This window comes from Lynx rufus, unplaced genomic scaffold, assembly GCF_022079265.1.
Source record: "Lynx rufus isolate CCGP_SWC_20201006 ecotype Redwood Valley unplaced genomic scaffold, mLynRuf1.p SCAF_6, whole genome shotgun sequence".
Lineage (NCBI taxonomy): Eukaryota > Metazoa > Chordata > Mammalia > Carnivora > Felidae > Lynx > Lynx rufus.
The window spans coordinates 136,779,158-136,797,460 of NW_025814878.1; the positions used below are offsets into that span (position 1 = coordinate 136,779,158).

An 18,303-nucleotide genomic window follows, 5' to 3' on the forward strand; every position below is an offset into this window, starting at 1 on the left:
CTGAGAATTTCAAGATGGTAACATCAAGGCATGAAACCAAGCCTGGGACCCTGTGTGGCTGCATAAGTTGTGTTCCATGAAACCAACTGGGCCTAAGAATTATAAAACATCTAGACAAAACACAAGACAGAACCTTCCTTACCTTGGGTTATGCCAAGATTTCTTCGATTCAAAACCAAAAGAACAAATTGATAAAATGAACATCATCAAAATTAAAAACCTGTGCTCTCAAAAGATTGTTAAGCAAATGAAAAGACAAGCCACCGACTGGGAAATAATATTTACCAAAAATAATAATAAAGTTTAACACTAATTAAGTGCCAGATCCTGTTCTAAGAATTACACACAAGTTTATAGAGAGAGATACATGAACACTTCATAAAGTAGATACGGTTTTTATCCTCATTTCATACATGAGAGGCACAAGAGTTTAAAAATCCAGCTTAATGATATAAAACTAAACCAAGGAGCCAAAATTGGAGCCCAGGCGTTCTGACTTTTCAGCCCACGCTCTTTGTATCTCCTAGGGTAAAAACAAATGATACCTGTTTCTTCCCAAAATCAGCTACTTTTTATTTCAACAGACTACCTTTCAAAATTCCTGAAGTAGGCATTTTTGATGGCCACATCAGCTAGGCTATGTTCAATATATAATGTCCCCTTCTTATAATAAGCCTTTTCCAAGGCTGGGCGAATCGAAAGGTTATCAGTGTTTCCGGGACTGGTATTAGCTGTCCAAGGGTAGCAGAAGTAAGTCTGTAACAGTCAGTGCCAGATAAAGCAGCCTTGAGCCTGAACTGCCACGCTGCCCAGTTTACTCTTTTGGAGCAAGGGACGGTCCTGCAGCAGAGGACGTACGGGTTCCTCGTGCCCGGAAAAAATGTATGTGCCTCCTTCAGTGACCATTTCCATCCTCAGAGGCAGCAAGGCATGGGAACGCTCGTGTTTATCTGTGTGTCTGAGCCCACCCACTGCTTCACCGCAAGCCATAGGGAAAGAAGTATCAAGTCCTAAAAAGGCATTTGGACTGAATAGCACAATATGCTCGGATACCCTGGCTTCGTGTAAACACAGGGCGATTGTGAATTCTAAGAGCCTGGGGGTTGCAGTTCAGCAAGGGTCTGATTAGCATCTAGAAAGCATCCCAAGAAAGGGCTGCAGAACTCTTTGTCTGAAGGAAGGGTGTGCACATGACTCTGGTCACCAGGGCTCCCCAGCAATTTTCCTCGGACTATTTCATTCCGGGATCCCTCAGAGGAACATTTTGGGAGCCTGTAGCACTTCCGTGGCAAAGGGCTCTTGGCTGGCCCGTCTTATTTTCGCAAGGGCAAGGGAAGCATTTTGATGTAAGAGTCGTGGGAAACAGAGTTTCCTTCTCCACACGGTAGAAATAATGCAGCTTGCAAAGTTTTCCCCAAATCCCGTAATTGCTGAGTAAACTCTGGTTTGAACTACCAGTGACGGGAGTCTTTTATGACTTCAGCTTTGACGTCATGCCAGTGATGGTGTCTAAGAATCAAAAACATACATTGCTTCGCTCCTAGGACGGTCAGGTTTTGTAGGCCAAAAAGCACAGGATTGGATTCTTTTTTTTTTTTTTCCATTGGAGAATGCTTTCCTAGCCTTTAATTGTTTAATATCTTCCAACCTTCAAAAACGAGGAACATAATAACTGCTTATGCCTATTCTGTTGGCAGGATTCGGGGGATCCCATTTTTCCTGGGTGTTCTTGATCATGTGGCCAGGGTACATTCCTTTGAACTTAGCCTCCAAGGTAACCCTGGCTATTCTGACATGAAGCCAGTAACACACAGCTACTCCAACAAAACCTGAAACTCTGCCACTTGTTTGGCACTTGTCACACCCAGGGTATGGCTCCCTGAGATTTAGCAAAGTCCGGAGAGATGGATGTGCTTGTTTCTTCGCGTCACAGATTAAAAACTTAAGCTTTAATCAACTTATGATCTGTAAAGTTTTGAAATGAGTGTGCCCTGGGTATATTAACATACTTTAGCTTTGCCAGAAAAAAAAAAATCTGAGGTTTTAAATTTTCGAGCAGCTGGTAAATTCTAACAAACGGAGGCTCCGGGGTGGCTCAGTCGGTTGAGCATCCGACTTCGGCTCAGGTCATGGTCTCACAGTTTGTGAGTTCGAACCCCCGCAACAGGCTCTGTGCTGACAGCTCAGAGCCTGGAGCCTGCTTCGGATTCTGTGTCTCCCTCTCTCTCTGCCCCTCCCCTGATAGTGCTGTATCTCTCCCTCTCTCTCTCTCTCTCTCTTTCTCTCTTCCTCCTTCTCCCTCTCTCTTAAATAAACATTAAAAAATTAAAAAAAAACTCAAAGAGAAAAATATCAGTGGAACAAAAGCATTCATACATAATATCCCCTTACTATTATCATCTGTGCTGATATCACAAACTCCCACATAGTAGCTAACGCCCACTGGTGCTTCTTTGCCCACCTTTCTGTCTAAAATGACAATATTCTCTGTGTTTATTTACTTTAAGAATATGTAAAACTATGCCTGTATTTAGAAGAAAGTCTTCTTTGGGGTTTTACAATCCCTCTCTTGGCAAGTCTGTCTGTGGACCATCTAGGTAGGTATGCACATAAGTGAATGAGAATGTCCCTCGTTTTGACACAATTCTTAGCGGCAGTAATGTATAAGGATCATGGGAGAGGAGGGTTGTTGCATCTTCCTGTGAAACCAGCGTTAAATACTTACTCCTCATTTCATCAGGAAAAAGGAATGTGCTCTGGGGAAATAGTCATGCAATAGTTATAAAATACCCACGCGGCTAAACAAAATACCTACCTGCCTGATGCAGGTATTACAGTGCTGGGAGAGAGGGAAAGCTTCCTTGCAGAGGGTGGACAGGAAGAGGTAAGGTCCATAGCTCTTTCTCCTGACGATCTGTAAAAATGAAGGCATCAATCTATATCATGCACGCAAACGAAAATTCTTGAGCTGACCCATCTTCTAGCGTGTCTAAAGGCGGGGGGTTTGCAGGCTGAAGACACTCAAAATTTATAACCCCATTGACCAGAGATTCTTTGAGCTCATGTCTCAACCGAAGGGCTCAATTTTGCCTTGATGCACACACACCAGGTCCTATCAAAGTTCATTGTGCAATTCTATTTGAACCTTTAAAGGACAGCTTTTCTATCAGACATCACAGAAACGTCCTTAATTAACAGACTTTTCTGCAGGGTGTGGTCCAAGCAGGACTCCAGGGACTAGAAGTGTGAATTTTAATGCTTTGCTGCAAAAGGAGGAGACTTTGGACATTCTTAGCATCTTATTTAAAGCGGGGTACTTAGACTAACACGTGGGGCTGTGTGTTAATGGCCTACATTAAGTTACAGGTATGAATTTTACATAAAACGGATTAATATTATATGTCATGGTGGAATTTTAAATACTCAGTGCCCATGCATTTTTAATATTTACGTGCCCTAATTTAATGCTCTCGGGCATTTGGATTTCTGGAGCCCACTTGTGCATCTAGACGGGTAAAAGAAAAACCTTAGGACGCTTCTTGTTTTCTTTGCATGTCCCTTCACCAAAAATCTGCGTTCGGCACTCTTTTCCTTTGTGTGTGTGCGTGTGTGTGTGTGTGTGTGTGTGTGTGTGTGTGTGTGGTTTTCCTTTTTCTTGCTAAGCTTTAACCTTTTTAAAAAGGAAAACGGAAAGGCTGCACATTCCACTCCATTCCATCATGATGGTTTCGGCGATTGTCAAAAGGCGAATAGTGAGCCTGAGAGGGAAAATACAGAGGAGAGAACGATCGTGCCTTCTCGAACGGCGTCCTTCTCAAGGCACTGGAATCCCCGGGCTGGAGTGCTGGGTGGCGGAGGGTCCCCGGTCGCCGCGCTGCTGCGAGGGGTGGCAGGAGATGCTCCGGCAGGGCCCGGCGCCCCCTCCCCAGCAGCCCAGGCCGGGGGAGAGTGAATTCCAGCCGCACATTCCCGCAGTTCTTCCCGGGAACTTCTCCCTCTCTTTTCCCCTCCCTAGGGCGCACACCAGCCTGGCCCGACTCCCACTCAGCTCTCTTTTCTCAGAACCCCGACCCACGGCGTTGACGGAATGGAGTGCCCTTCCCATTGGCCCGAGCGTCGTTCCCTGAGGTGGCACCGTCCGCCCGATTGGTTGGCCACTCCCGACCCCCCGCCCACCCGTCCGCCCGGGTTGCCCGGCTCCCCGCCCTCCCCCACCCTCCCCCCACCGTCCCCTACCCTCCCTCCAGCGCCGCCCGGAGCCTCCGCCCTCGCCGCCTCGCTCCGCGCACCCGCCCGCGCGCCCAGCCCAGCTCCTCTCGGCTCGCGCGGCGACCCCGCCAGCGCGCTGGCCCCGCCCCCGGGGCGCGCGGCTCTATAAATGCAGCTGCGCGGCCGGCGGGGCGAGAGCGTAGAGGAGGCGCGCTAGTGAGTCGGTGGGGCGGTGGGGACGCCTCCGGGCAGGGGAGCGCGGCGGCGGCGGCGGCGGCGGCGGCGGCCGGGCTGTAGTCGGAGCTCCGAAGGGGGCGACTAGGGAACCCGGTGGGCTGCTTTCTCTCCGGTGCTCTCGATTTTTCTTGCCTTTTCGTCCCCGCCGAGTGTGTCGCCCACTGAGCGGAGATTCCCGGAGCGACCCTCCCGTCAATTCTTGGGCGCGGGATCGCCGGGAGCCTCGCGGTGCCCCGAGCGCGGACCGAGCGCGCCGGGCGCGAAGGCAAGGGGAGCGGAGCCGGCCGCGGGCGGGGGCCCGGAGCTTGCCTGCGTCCCTCGCTCGCCCCAGCGGGTCGGCTCGCGCAGGGCGCAGGGCGCGCGCGATGAAGGCGGTGAGCCCCGTGCGCCCCTCGGGCCGCAAGGCGCCGTCGGGCTGCGGCGGAGGGGAGCTGGCCCTGCGCTGCCTGGCCGAGCACGGCCACAGCCTGGGTGGCTCGGCGGCCGCGGCGGCCGCGGCGGCGGCAGCGCGCTGCAAGGCGGCGGAGGCGGCGGCCGACGAGCCGGCGCTGTGCCTGCAGTGCGATATGAACGACTGCTACAGCCGCCTGCGGAGGCTGGTGCCCACCATCCCGCCCAACAAGAAAGTCAGCAAAGTGGAGATCCTGCAGCACGTTATCGACTACATCCTGGACCTGCAGCTGGCGCTGGAGACGCACCCGGCTCTGCTGAGGCAGCCGCCGCCGCCCGCGCCACCGCACCACCCAGCCGGGACCTGTCCGGCCGCGCCGCCGCGGACCCCGCTCACGGCGCTCAACACGGACCCGGTGAGAGGCCGGCGGCCGCGGGAGGGCGGTGGCGGGGTGGCCGGCCGCGGGCGCTCCCCTTCCTCGGGGCAGGGGCGGCGGGGAATGACAGCAACCCCCCCCCCCCCCGCACCCACTCCTTCTCCGGGCGCCCGGGGCCGCCGGCCGCGGGCTCCGCGCGGCGAGCGCGGGTCCGGGTGGACGCGCGCGGGGCGGGACTGGGGCTGTGCGCCTCCCGGGCTGTCAAGTCCAGCCTGCGCCCGGGGTGGGGTGGGGTGGGGTGGGGGAGCCCCCCGCGGCTGCTGGCTGGGGTGGGGGTGGGGGTGGGTGCCAGCCTGGCTTCCGAGAACGAGTCCGGGACCGCGCCGAGGGCGACGTTCGCGCCGGCTAACCTTTCCCTTGGTGTTCCGTTGCTGTTCCAGGCCGGCGCGGTGAACAAGCAGGGCGACAGCATTCTGTGCCGCTGAGCCGCGCTGTCCAGGTGAGCGCGCGTGTCCCTCCTCCGGGGGCCGGTCCCCAGAGACGCCCGTCCCCGGGGGCTGCGGGTGCCAGGCGCCGCAGTGTTCTTCGCCCCTAACATTTCTGAGGGCGAACTCCCAGTGAGGCGGACACCCCCCCTCCGTGCAAGCGTACTTCGCTTTAGTAATTGGGGTTCACTCTAAATGGAGACGGATCAGCTCCTGTCCCCCCCCCGTCCCCGCCACCCCCGCGCCTCACCGGTGACCGGAGGGCAACTGCCCTCCTTCCCGCCGAGGGAGGGCACCCTCGTGAGCATGGAGACTGTCCGATGTGCACCCACCCCCGCGCTGACACCCACAAAGTGGGATGCGGGCCGGACCTGCGAGCGGATGCCGGATCCGGGATTCCTGGGGCGGGGCGGGGGGGGGGGGGCGGCGATGGGGGCAGCAGCTGCCTGCCGGTCGCCTGGCCGGCCGCGGGCTGCGGCTGTTGTCCGACCCGGTGGTTTGTTTTGGGTTGTTGATCAAGCATGTCTTGAGTTTGGTCGGTGGCGCCCGTTAGTCTGCAGCGGGAAGGTTCACACACCCCCTTATTCATTCCTCTTCCACAGGTGTGCGGCCGCCTGCGCCCGAGCCAGGAGCACTAGAGAGGGAGGGGGAAAGAGCAGAAGTTAGAGAAAAAGCCACCCGAGGAAAGGAAAGGAAAGGAAAGGAAAACAAAAAATCAGCAAATCCTAGAAACGTTACATTTGTCATTCCAAGAGCGGGGGGAAGAAAGATAAAACTTTCATCGTTTTTTTTTTCTTGTTTTTTTTTTTTTTTTTGCACGTTCATAAACATTCTACATATGTACTCTCTTTTGTCTCTTCATTTATAACCGCTGTGAAATGTACATTTCTGTGTTTTTGGAGGTGGAGTTAAACTTCTAAGCTTAAGTGTGACAGAACTGATAAATTAGAAGATCAAGAGAAAATCAACTTTAGAAGCCTACTTTGTGACCAAGGAGCTCAATTTTTGTTTTGAAGCTTTACTAATATAACAGAGCATTGTAGATATTTTTTTTGACATCTATTGTTTAAAATAGATGATTATAATGGGGGGGCAGGGAACTTTCTTTTCCCTGCAAGAATGTTACATATTGTATAGATATCTGAGTGACATTTCATACCATGTATATATAGAGATGTTCTATAAGTGTGAGAAAGTATATGCTTTAATAGACTACTGTAATTATAAGATATTTTTAATTAAATATTTTTTGTAAATATTATGTGTGTGTTTTTTTAAAATCTATGGGATTATTTCTTTTGGAAAATTATTTTTCAGCTCCATTGCAGAGCTCCTGATATCTTGAATGTCTTTACTGTTTGGCCTAGCATTTAATTTGTTTCTGCTTTATCCAGTGTCGTGTGGACTTGGAAGTAATAGTTAGTGGTCCAGCATGACTGCATGAGATGTTTAATCACAAAATAAACTTGTTCTGAGTCCATTCAAATGTGTTTTCTTTAACCTAGATTGAAACCTTTGTATTTGAAACCTACCTGTTGGAAATCTACTTTATCAGTTTTTAAGTACAGGGTTCGATAGTGTAATATATAAAGAGTTAAGTGTTTGCTTTTCAACCGAGGTCAAAATGGATTCTGAATGGTTTTGCATAGGGAATGGGGAAATGCTTGGATCCTTAAGGAGTTTATGAAATCTACTGTTTTATGAAAGTGAAGAAAAATGCTTATCATTCTTCATTTTACACTAAAGCTTAATGTCACTGCGTTTCATGTCTGTACAGATTATTTAAGTCATAGAAATGAAAAATGTTCTCTGCTTGCTACCAAAGGACAGACTCTTGGAAATGAACATTTTCTGCTCTCCTTCCTCCAAAGAATATTAATAGGCAACAGTGGGAGAAAAAAAACAAGGCATAATGGCAAATCCTTCAAGCAGGGATAAAAGTCGATCTTCAAACATTAACTTAAGTAGACCAAAAAATTCTGATGACCGCATCTAGATTATTTTTTTATAAAAATGATTTTCACTATAGCTATGTTAGTTAACTGCTAAACTACTGTCCAACCTCTTGTGATGTGTAACTTTTACATGTGAATATTAAAGTAGATTTATCTGTCTTGTACTGTGATTTCTGGTCTCGTTTCTTCAAAACCCTTTACTTATTTTTTAAGACTTTCTTTTCTCTTTAACAAAGTGTTTTCTTGGTTGTGTAGGACTATCAGAGTTTGTGAACATTGTGCATTTAGCGTGATCAGTACTTTGCACACCAGTTAGATGGAATTTTTAGAGTGAGAGAGAATTAAGTAGGATTTAATTGGGTGCTTTGTAAATAGTTAGTCAACTGTGTGTGTAATGTGGTCTGTTTGATTTTTTAAAAAGAAAGGATTTGTTTCAGATTATACAAGAATAAAAGTATTACAGACCCAAGGGACTTTTTCTGGGGTCAAAGTCAAATATTTATATGAATATGAAATATCATGGTCCCTAGTAGTCAGTTGAAGAGGCAACCGTCAGCATAAATGAACAAAGTTAATGCCAGTACATTCAGATACATCGAAAGGCTTAAAAATCTGTCCTGTCCACAGCACGTTACCCCCCAGCTTTGACATTTCACTGCTCTTCGGTATTTTTAGAATTTGATGTATTTGGTGTTGAGCCTTATAAAGTCAAAGGACTGCTTGTTTAGATGAGGTTTATTTTTATTTTTGATATTATTCATTCTTGTCACACACCAAGAGGAAAACAGAAAAACACTGCTGGAATTCCAAATCTGAAGAATTCGAAGGATTGTGTTCTTTGTTATTAAATAAAGGGGACAATCCGTCCTTTTTCCTTAGCCATTTAATTCCAGGAGGAAGCAAGTCGCATGAGCACTGCTGGTTGGAGTTAAGCATCTGCCGGGCCTGACTGCTGAACCCTACTTAAGCCGTTAGGCACAGTTTAAATTTATAGCAGGTGATTACTAACCTTAAAACAAATGGTTAAGTATTTTTGTGTTTGAGGATAGGTGTTGCTTCTTAGTTAATATTATGTTTGGGGCATGAAAAACCACTGAAAGGGAAGAAAAGCGTTAGGCATATTACATTTTACACACTTGGCATTTTCACCTTGGCCACTTGCATAGTTTGGCTATCTCTAACGACACTGTCATTTTGTTTTAATTACATGGACATGTATAAGATATTACATGCTATTGTATTGCCTGTGACCTAACCAACCAACCAGACAACAAAAACATTTTGAGTCATTTGTCTAGTCCTAAGTATTCAGATATTTGGCTTTACAAATGAAAATATCCTGCCTTCTTAGTTCATCTACTTTTCATTGTATAGGGACTAGCAAAGTGTAAGAAGCATTTAAAATTTTGAAAAGAATGAAAAAGTATCCCACAGTGGGATGTCATTTCTGATCCGGTCATAAAGTCCTGAACATCTCTGATACCTCAAAAAGGAAGGGGGGGGGGACCCTTTTCACTCTAAGGACTTCTATACTTCGAAACTGTATAAATCTTACGTTTACTGTCAAGCTTTAACTGAATTTTCAGAACTTTAAAAAATTTGACCCCCTTCCCATAATCTATTGTATTAAATGCCTCCTATAAAAATAAATCTCTGAGTAAAGGGGTCTGAAGTTTGTGGTTTTTAATTGACTTCTATGGAGTTATGCAATTTTTCATTATCAAGAATGGGTCTCTTGATGGATCACCTCAATTATTTACAGTGTTTCTTACCCTGTGAAGAAAAACGTGGCTTAAAACTGGTGATATGAACGGAAAGAAAATCTAGTTTGAATGCTAGGGGAAAGCTTGTCTGTTCTTTGGCGTCTGCTAGAATAAGAAGCAATAATCCTAAACAAGACAGCAGTAGGATGTCCAGGGAAACTAGACCTACCTCCCCCCGCCACACACACACATACACAGAAGGTAAATAACGTAGACAGAAAGAAATTATTCACAGTAGTACAGAGCCAAGTAAAACTCGTTCCCTTTCTAGCTGGTGCACTTTAATTACATATATGTTAATCAGCACAGATAGCCCCGGGGGTCTCAACAGGGCCAACCACCAAACCCTCCAGTATCCTAAGGAAGGAAAACCTCCCCTTTCCTGCTTTGCGAATCCAGGAAATTAATTTACACACCTCAGAGTTCATCTTAACAAGGCTGCCCTCAGTAGGTCTCCTTCAGACCCAGATGATTTCTTTCAATTACAACCCATGATGTTTTGCTACAATATTAATTATATTAATTAGAACCGTTGCCCAAAAGGTTTTAGGATTGTAATTGTACCTAGTTCTACCTTGAGCATTGATCCAATCAGTACTTTAAAAGATAAAGAAAACTGACAAACGGGAATTTGTTCAAGGGAGACAACGTTCCATCACATCTACTTGGTTGAAAATGCTCTCAAATTTTCAACGAATTTTTTAAGCGTGCTTTGTGTTCAAGTGCCTCCTTTATATTGATTCCTATCCTGGCTGGCTCTAAAAACTTTTGCCTCGGTGCTGAAACTCAGGTCTGAGCCATTTTGCCTGAGGTTTTCTACACTCACGTGAGCCACTTAACTCACTAGTGGCCTGCTGGAGGTAGTTCCATCATCCATAAGTGTCCACAGTAAATTCACACACGGGATATGAAAAAGGGGCCGTAAAAATTGACGTTAATTTGAAAAGCCCCTCTGAGTCCGTAAAAGTAAACACACCGTTTCTGCAGGAAGAACAAAAGGTGTTCCCTATATTCTAGTAGCAAAGATGTAGCTGAAGAGGAACTGAATTTAAAATGTTTAAAGAGATTGCAAGACCAACTTCCTTTTTTGTTTTATTATTTATTTTGAAGGGGGGAGGGGCAGAGAGAGAGAGAGAGGGAGAGAGAGAATCCCTACTCCGGCTTCTTGCTGTCAGCGCGGAGCCGGATGAGGGACTTGAACCCACCATCCCCAACATCACGGCCTGAGCCAAAACCAAGAGCTGGACGCTTAACTGACCGAGCCACCCAGGCGCCCCCGCAAGCCCAATTTTCTATGCCAATAAGAATTTTTTCCAATAAGAAATCTCACAGTTTAGAAAGGAATTTTCTAAGAGATTCATTACATAAGCATTGGCAAAATATGGAAATTCCTAGTGAAACAAGATGCCGTTACTTCCTCAAGTTACGGTTTCTCAATTCTTTGTGATATAAGGTGCATTTTAGCACTTTTGATGTGCATATTGAGTTCACATGTTGAAATTTTTCTTTCATTACAAAGTTTAATTTCCAATGGAAGAATTGCAATCTACATACAATTCCTCATGCAAATTCGTATATTTTAGCATGTTTCTTAAATTTTATTTAAATATTTTCTTAAATGTTTTAAATATTACCTTAAATATTTTAAGCATTTTCTAAAACATTTGCTATTTCCTTCATAAACTTAGGCAGTCCATTGAGAGACTGTAGTTGTGTGTATGCCTGTGTGTGTGTTCACCTAAAAATAGTTAATGAACACACGGAAAAATAATTTTCAAAAAGGAGTCGCCTTTAAAAAAAAATAAGCCGTATCAACCTTCTTCCATTTTCTCTCTTCTTTAATTCCTAAGATTGAAGATTTCCATAAAAATGCACTCCCCGTTTTCCTGGACAGCTATAAGTCAATCATGTTATGTTTAAGCATAAAGCGGGACAGAAAATAAAGAGCAAGGAAATCAATTGTGTTTATCATAGGCTAGAATTGGGTTGAAATTCATATGTAATCTGAAGAAAAAAAGAGGGACATACCTCTATATGTCAAACCCACAGAGCCCAGGGAACAGATCTAAACTTGTAGACCTGAATTTGACACCTTACGTCAGCAAGAATTCTTGGAAACACTTTTCATGCATATTGACCGTGAGTCGGTGGCCATAGTTAAAACAAGGTAGGCTCCTTGAAGTAGAAGACCGTGTGTGATTCCTTTTTGTGTGTCTTCGGGTGCCTAACCAGAGCTTTGTAAAACATGTGGGTTTTTTATTTTTTTTTTTTATTACGTTCCTTTATTTTTGAGAGGCAGGGAGAGACCGAGCATGAGCAGGGAAGGGGCAGAGAGACAGAGGGAGACACAGAATCCGAAGCGGGCTCCAGGCTCCGAGCCGTCAGCACGAAGCCCGACATGGGGCTCGAACTCACGAACCACCAGATCATGACGACTGAGCTGAAGTCGGACGCTCAACCGACTGAGCCACCCAGATGCCCCTGTAAAATATGTGTTGACTTGAATGAAGAATGGTCCCCTGGGAGAGTCCCTAGGGCATGCTCTCAGTTATTTCTTCTTGGCCTTTTATCTACACTGAATCACAGCCGCGTCGGACCATCCTATCTAACCACCTCGTGGTCCTATCTCTGAAGCTCAGTGGATTTGAAACAAGATTTTATGGTCTCCCCGTAAGTCCTTATTGTCTGAGACTCCTCATTGTCTCAGTCAGCTTGGACTGCTGTAACAAAGTACCGTAAACCCGGTGGCTTAAACAATGGACATTTATTTCTCACGGCTCTGGAGGCCAGGAAGTCCAGATCGAGGTGCCCAGAAGTCACCGCGGTTGCTGGCTGAGCATAGCAATCCACGTGCTTCCTTCCCATCTCCGCGGTCACACGTGACACGTGGCCGCCTCCGTAGAGCGGCACCATCAAATGCAAAAAGAACCCGGAGCTAAGCAAGGCTCTCTCCTTGCCCCCATGCCCTGGACATAAAGGTTCTTTGAATGTCATTGCCGACCCGTCCTTTTTCTCCTCCATTTCTGGCTGCCCTCAAGCACACATTCAGCCACAACTAGGGTCTTGTCCTGTACATCCTACACAGCAAAGCATGCTTATCTCCCTAGTCTGGACAGCGTAAGGTTGATTTCCTGAGAGTTAAGAAGGGCATGGGCTCAGGAAGGATACACAGGGAACGTGGAATATGGGCCCGAGGGAGGGTCACCTGCTCATCCAGCCATGCAGGCTAACTTCCCCACCTGCGGGTAAGGGTTAACCCATCCACATCCCGAACGACATGCTCTTTCATGCTTCCCTTCCTTTGCATATGGTGGTACCCTTGTCTGCATCCCTTGACCCCTACTCTCAGTGTGGGCTGGCTGTTAAACCCCTCACCATCCTTCGTCTCTCACTACTTCTGCAAAAACTATAAGACGCCTCTCTTCCTCACCCCCAAAACATCCACACACACACCCGTGCTATCGTGTAATTATGTTCACATGTCTGTGTTCCCTGTAGAGCCCTGATAGCCCGGGAGTTCCAGACCACAAAGTACCAGAAGAACATTCCTATAACTCTCTGTGCCAGCAAATCTAGCAAATTCTTTGCAACTCAAAATTGCGGTTGAGGGGTGTTCATTATTATCTTTTGAAAGCCTTTGGCCACCTTAAACATGAAAAATAGACAAGCTGTGTGTTCCTGAGGATGAGGAAGTGTGGTCAGCCTCGGGCAGAGAGTCGGAAGGAAAGATTGAGAAGGAGAGGAGAGAGGCAGAGCAGATCTTGTACGCCGAAGAAAATAATAGGACTGACCTAAGCTGGGGTGAGTTAGGACACACCCCTCGAGACGAAAACATGGGGCAAGGAAGGAGGACCCCACAGGCATAGGTGGGGAGGGGTATGGGGTGGGAGCAGCAGGCAGGGTGCACTCAGGAAGACTGTAGCATCAGTCTCCGCAGGCGTGCCCTTGGCCTCTGTTCTCATCAATCGGTGAAAGAGGCATGGGCTACATCAATCGCAGCAAATGCAGTGAGTCCTCACGAGTCAGTTTGGAAAGGACCAGGCTGGCCACCTGAATGGGAAAACCTTGTAGGCATGAAAGTTTCCTTTCCGCTCCTACGATACGGGGCCCCGGAAGTCGACTCATATGACTAGCGACCTGGAATATGTCTGGTGACATACCTCTCATCGTCCAGTGAAGAAGACAGAAACCTAGAAAGTGGAGGGGTAGAGTCCGATCTAGAACCTGGTTTCTCCATCTCTAATCCAGCACCACAGCCTCATATGGATGGGTTATTTTCCAGTTTCCTCTTACTTACGTGGTTTCCCTTGGTCTATATATATTCTGGTCTACAATTTGCCTCATGCTCAGTCCTAAGAAGCTGGGGCCCAAATCTTAAGCAAATAATCATTAGAGGTAGGTCTGGTCTGTCTGCCTTTAAAAAAATTTTTAATGTTTATTAAAGAGCATGAGTGGGGGAGGGGCAGAGAGAGAGGGAGACACAGAATCCGAAACAGGCTCCAGGCTCCGAGCTGTCAGCACAGAGCCCGACTCTGGCCTGAACTCACAAACTGCCAGATCATGACCTGAGCCGAAGTTGGACGCTTAACCGACTGAGACACCCAGGCGCCCCTGTCTGCCTTTTAAAATAAAAAAAACAGAGGTAACGTACTTTTATAACAAGCATCAAGTATTTCAAAGTCCTTTGACAAAAAAGCACAGGCAATTCAATGGACAAAGGACAGTCTTTTCAATAGATGATTCTGGAACAACTGGATGTCCAAATGCAAAAACTGAACTTCGACAGACACCTTAGACCTTTCAAAGAGATTAATTCAGAATGGATCTTAGACCTAAATGTAGGTACGAAAGGGTTCAACTTTTAGAGGGAGATGTAGGAGAAAATCTTTGTGACTTTGGGTCTAGTGATGAATTTTTAGATACAGCTCCAAACGCATGAAAGAATTTAGCCCTACGTTATCACCTGCAGTTCTAGCTACCACATCTTTGTGGCCAGAACCCCCTCCAGTCTACAGGGCCAGCGTGGTGTGGCGAAGGGTCACAGACTGACGGGCTCAGAGCTCCACAACCTGCTATATTCCCTCAGGCAAGCAACTTTTCCAAGTTCCAATGGCCTCATCTGTAAAATGGCTGTATATTAATAATTACCTAGCGCAGAGGGGGCTTGAAAGATACAAAGAAAGTAACATAGATGAAAATATTTTAGAACAATGGTTATGACTTAGGTATATATAAAAATTATCTTGAGAGATGTTTTACTTTTCAATTCCTGACTTCACCCGTCCCTCCCTCTTACCACTGAGACTCTGATTGATCCGGTGTGGGGTAGGACCCACGAACCTGCCTTGTAGCTTCTCCCTGATGAATCTGAGGCAAGTCTCCTGGGAACCTCACTTTGAGAAATCATTCTGTAAAATATAAGATGTTACAGAGCCTTAGGCTGTTATGACACACATGGTTTATTTCTCCTACTTTTGGACATCACTTTTCCAATTTTGCAGGCGCTCCGATCAAGTGAGGCGGAGAGGTTGATATAACGTCAACAGAAGGTCATGGCAAAAATATCCAGTGGGAGAAAGGAAGTCAGTACCAGTAGGGGATGCCTCTGAAGGGGAGCTGCTTTGAAAATGAGACCGTGGCGTGGTCCCTGAGACAAGTCTGCCATCAAGACGCTGGTCCTCCCTACTCTTATTTGAATCTTTCTTTGAGTCAAAACATTCGTGACGACCCTTGCTTTACCTAGTGTGTTAAATCTTAAATTTTCTGAAGAAAGGCATACAAGCAGGAGGACATTTTCTCACCCTTTCACAGGTCATGCCAAATCATTACATTCTCTCGTTATATCAATGTGGTGAGCTAAAGACTGTTCGGAAAGGAGCGCCTGGGTGGCTCAGTCGACTGAGCACCCGACTGATCAGGTCATGATCTCACGGTTCATGAGTTCGAGCCCTGCACCGGGCTCTGTGCTGACAGTTCAGAGCCTGGAGCCTGCTATGGATTCTGTGTCTCCCTCTCCCTCTGTCCCTCCCCCACTCGTGCTCTGTCTCTCTCTCTCTGTCTCTCCCTCCCTCCCTCTCTCTCTCTCTCAAAAATAAATAAACATGAAAAAAAACTAAAAACAAAAAGAATGTTCGGAGAAGCCATGCCTGTTCAGGCAGCAATGAGTAATCATATTTTAATATTATTTAATTAATATACTTGCATTAATGTAATAATTATTTTAATGGGTGAACAAATTTAGAGAAAGAATATTTCATTTCCCCCAGGATATTATACCACCCTAAGGGACGACCGATAACACGATGTAGGAAACTGGTCTTTCTCCAACGGCTGTGCTTACCTTAGAGCTGTCCTCATGGATAGCTATCAAATGTTAAAATACTGTACGCGTGTAAAATCGGGGTAGAGTACAATGGTACCTTAGTTTCATCTAACAGATTTCTCCTTGGTGGAATTGTGTATGATTTTTATGGATTTGAAAGCAGTGGAGAGAATAACTTTAATTCTTCAAAAGTTGAATGAGAGCTTTATAAAAGGAAACATCAGTAAGTCTGTGGAATTGCGTTCTGAGCTCTGCTGCTTACTGTGTGCTCTCAGGAAAGGTACTTTACCCCTCTGAGCCTTATCTAAACTTTCTTTTATAGGAGGAGGTCTCAATATTTGGCAATAGGAGTCTTTATGCGAGTCATGTGTGCAAAGCTCCTACTGTAGAGGGAGGCATGTGAGCCATTCAGTATAATTTAGCTCCTTTCCTCACACCCTTCCTGCCATACTCATCCTGTAAGACCTAAATATGTGCGTGCTCTCTAACCCTAATGAAAATGGGGTTAACAAAAAATGGAGAAGCAAGGAGCATCTGTGCAACCGGGTCCTCAATGTGGATGGCAAAGAATTCGGTAAATGGGCCAACATTTCCGGGAGACCCTGATTTTCAACTTTCTGTATGCAGAAACTATTTTCTGGGTCATTTCTTACTCTCCAGAATAAGCCAGAGGTACTCTGTGCACAGAAGACACAGAGCGGTGTAAACAGTGATGGGAAAAAGAAGGGTTTGAGGAAAGATTGGAGTCTGAGGAACAAGAAGGAACCTCAGTGGCAAGAAGGCAGAGGACAACAGAGGATTACGGGAAATTAAGACGTGGGTCTCAACCGCTGTGACTTCGCTGTTAACATGGTCAAGCAGAATGCTTGTTGGCCTTTTGATCTCTGTTCTGAGACATAGCTAAACGCTGCCGGACCAAGGCAGATACTGAGGGTGCGGTCAGGGGAGGAACCCTACGCACCAATTCCCAGAGTCAGTGCTAAATTATCTGGGACCCTAATAACATTCTCCTGGTTGAGAAACAATTTTGAAACCAGAGGCATAACACTGGAGTGATACACAGTAGACCAAGTGGTATGTAAGAGACAGACTGAGGTTGAAAAGAGCTTCGAATTTGTACATTTCTGCATGGTTTAGCAAAGTATGCCTTTGATGATATATGCTTAACATAGTTTCTGGTAGCTACACTTTGCCATAAACAGAGCCAAGATCAATTCAACAGGGTACAGAGAACAAGGGTTGGGAGTTTGCCGTGTCGATTGCAATACTTTGCTGAATCGTAAAGGAAGAATTTTGACAAAAAATCAAATGCCCTCATTTTACTGACAAGGAAACCGAGGCTCGGAAATGAATGTAAAAATGGGCCTCTTGTAAGAAGATGTAAGATAAGGACAGAGTTGCTAGCAAAGCTTAGGTGTTTGAAATTGTAGTGTCCTTTACTTGAGTAAGTTCAATAGAGAATACAGTGATTTATATATCCAGCTCCCATTTATCCTGATGCATGCAATTTGTATTTCTTTTTTCTTTCTTGCAGTTCATTTTCCTTTTAAAAAATTTCTGTAAACCCAACCTTTTGGGTTTTTTTTTTGTTGTTTTTTGTTTTTTGTGTTTTTTTTGCATTTGTAATTTGAGTACTGAGATCATTCTCAGGAGGGCTATGTTCCTAAGAGAACAGAACTTTTTTTTTTTTTTTAACTCTAGAGATGACTACTCTGGAAAAGAGAAAGGAACCTTTTCATCCAGAGTTATTTCAAAGTGAAAGATCTCATGATCATCCTAGATGATTCCACAAGCGAACTCCAAGGATACCTACCAGAGCCTGGTAAGTCCCGAGTGATCCTACAGGACATTGGGGAGCTTGTCGATTTGTTTACCAATTTGCAGATCTAACTTCGTGGCATGTGAAACACCAGTAAAAAATAATCTCCTGCTTCATTGTTTTAGAGAATACAAAGAAATGCACAATCACCGTGGACCTGTTCACTCTTGCCACGTCTGGTTTTTATTATTATACATAGAAAGAGAATCTTCTGTTCACCAGCATCTATAAAGGGGCTGGTTTCCTCAGCTCCATAGTAATTGTTTAATATTAAATCAGCGCAAAGTTTTAGGGCATGTTTCTTGGAAACCCTTTGGCATCAGGTGTGGATATCCAGGCAAGATAGCAGCTGTTAATTTTTAGGTTTAGAAAAAAAAAAAAAAAAAAGATCATGTGCATTTTCTCAAGTCTTAATGGAAACTCTTCACAGTCTAAATAGTCTAACTTGTTGATGGAGTAAAAAAACATCTTCAGTTCTTTCTAGAAACCGCAAACATGCTAAAAATAGAGTTCAACTTTTAAGAGGCAAATTCTTCTAGATTTCTTATGTAGTTTGAGGCTTAGTAGATTGAAATGATTTTAAAATGCTTTAGAAAAAAATCAGGGGTGAAAATAATTACTTCAAACCAGGTCAAATAAGAATAACTGTGACAGGGGAGCCAGGGTGACTCAGTCAGCTAAAGGTTCTACTTCAGCTCAGGTCATGATCTCATAGTTCATGAGTTTGAGCCCCGCGTTGGTCTCTG

At 45.7% G+C, this 18,303-nt stretch overlaps 1 protein-coding gene across 1 annotated transcript; it reads left to right on the forward strand.

Annotated features, from left to right (window-relative positions):
- Positions 1-4,811: 4,811 nt before the first annotated feature.
- ID4 (inhibitor of DNA binding 4) lies at positions 4,812-5,698 on the forward strand. Its single transcript, XM_047101756.1, has 2 exons — positions 4,812-5,252; positions 5,654-5,698. The coding sequence occupies exons 1-2, from the start codon at positions 4,812-4,814 to the stop codon at positions 5,696-5,698; spliced, it is 486 nt and encodes a 161-aa protein (XP_046957712.1).
- The last annotated feature ends 12,605 nt before the right edge of the window (positions 5,699-18,303 follow it).

Excerpts from the sequence above, each read along its gene's own strand:
- ID4 (XM_047101756.1), top strand. The coding sequence starts at position 4,812 with ATGAAGGCGGTGAGCCCCGTGCGCCCCTCGGGCCGCAAGGCGCCGTCG. Across the intron at positions 5,253-5,653 it reads CGGCGCTCAACACGGACCCG|GCCGGCGCGGTGAACAAGCA; the intron begins GTGAGAGGCCGG and ends TTGCTGTTCCAG.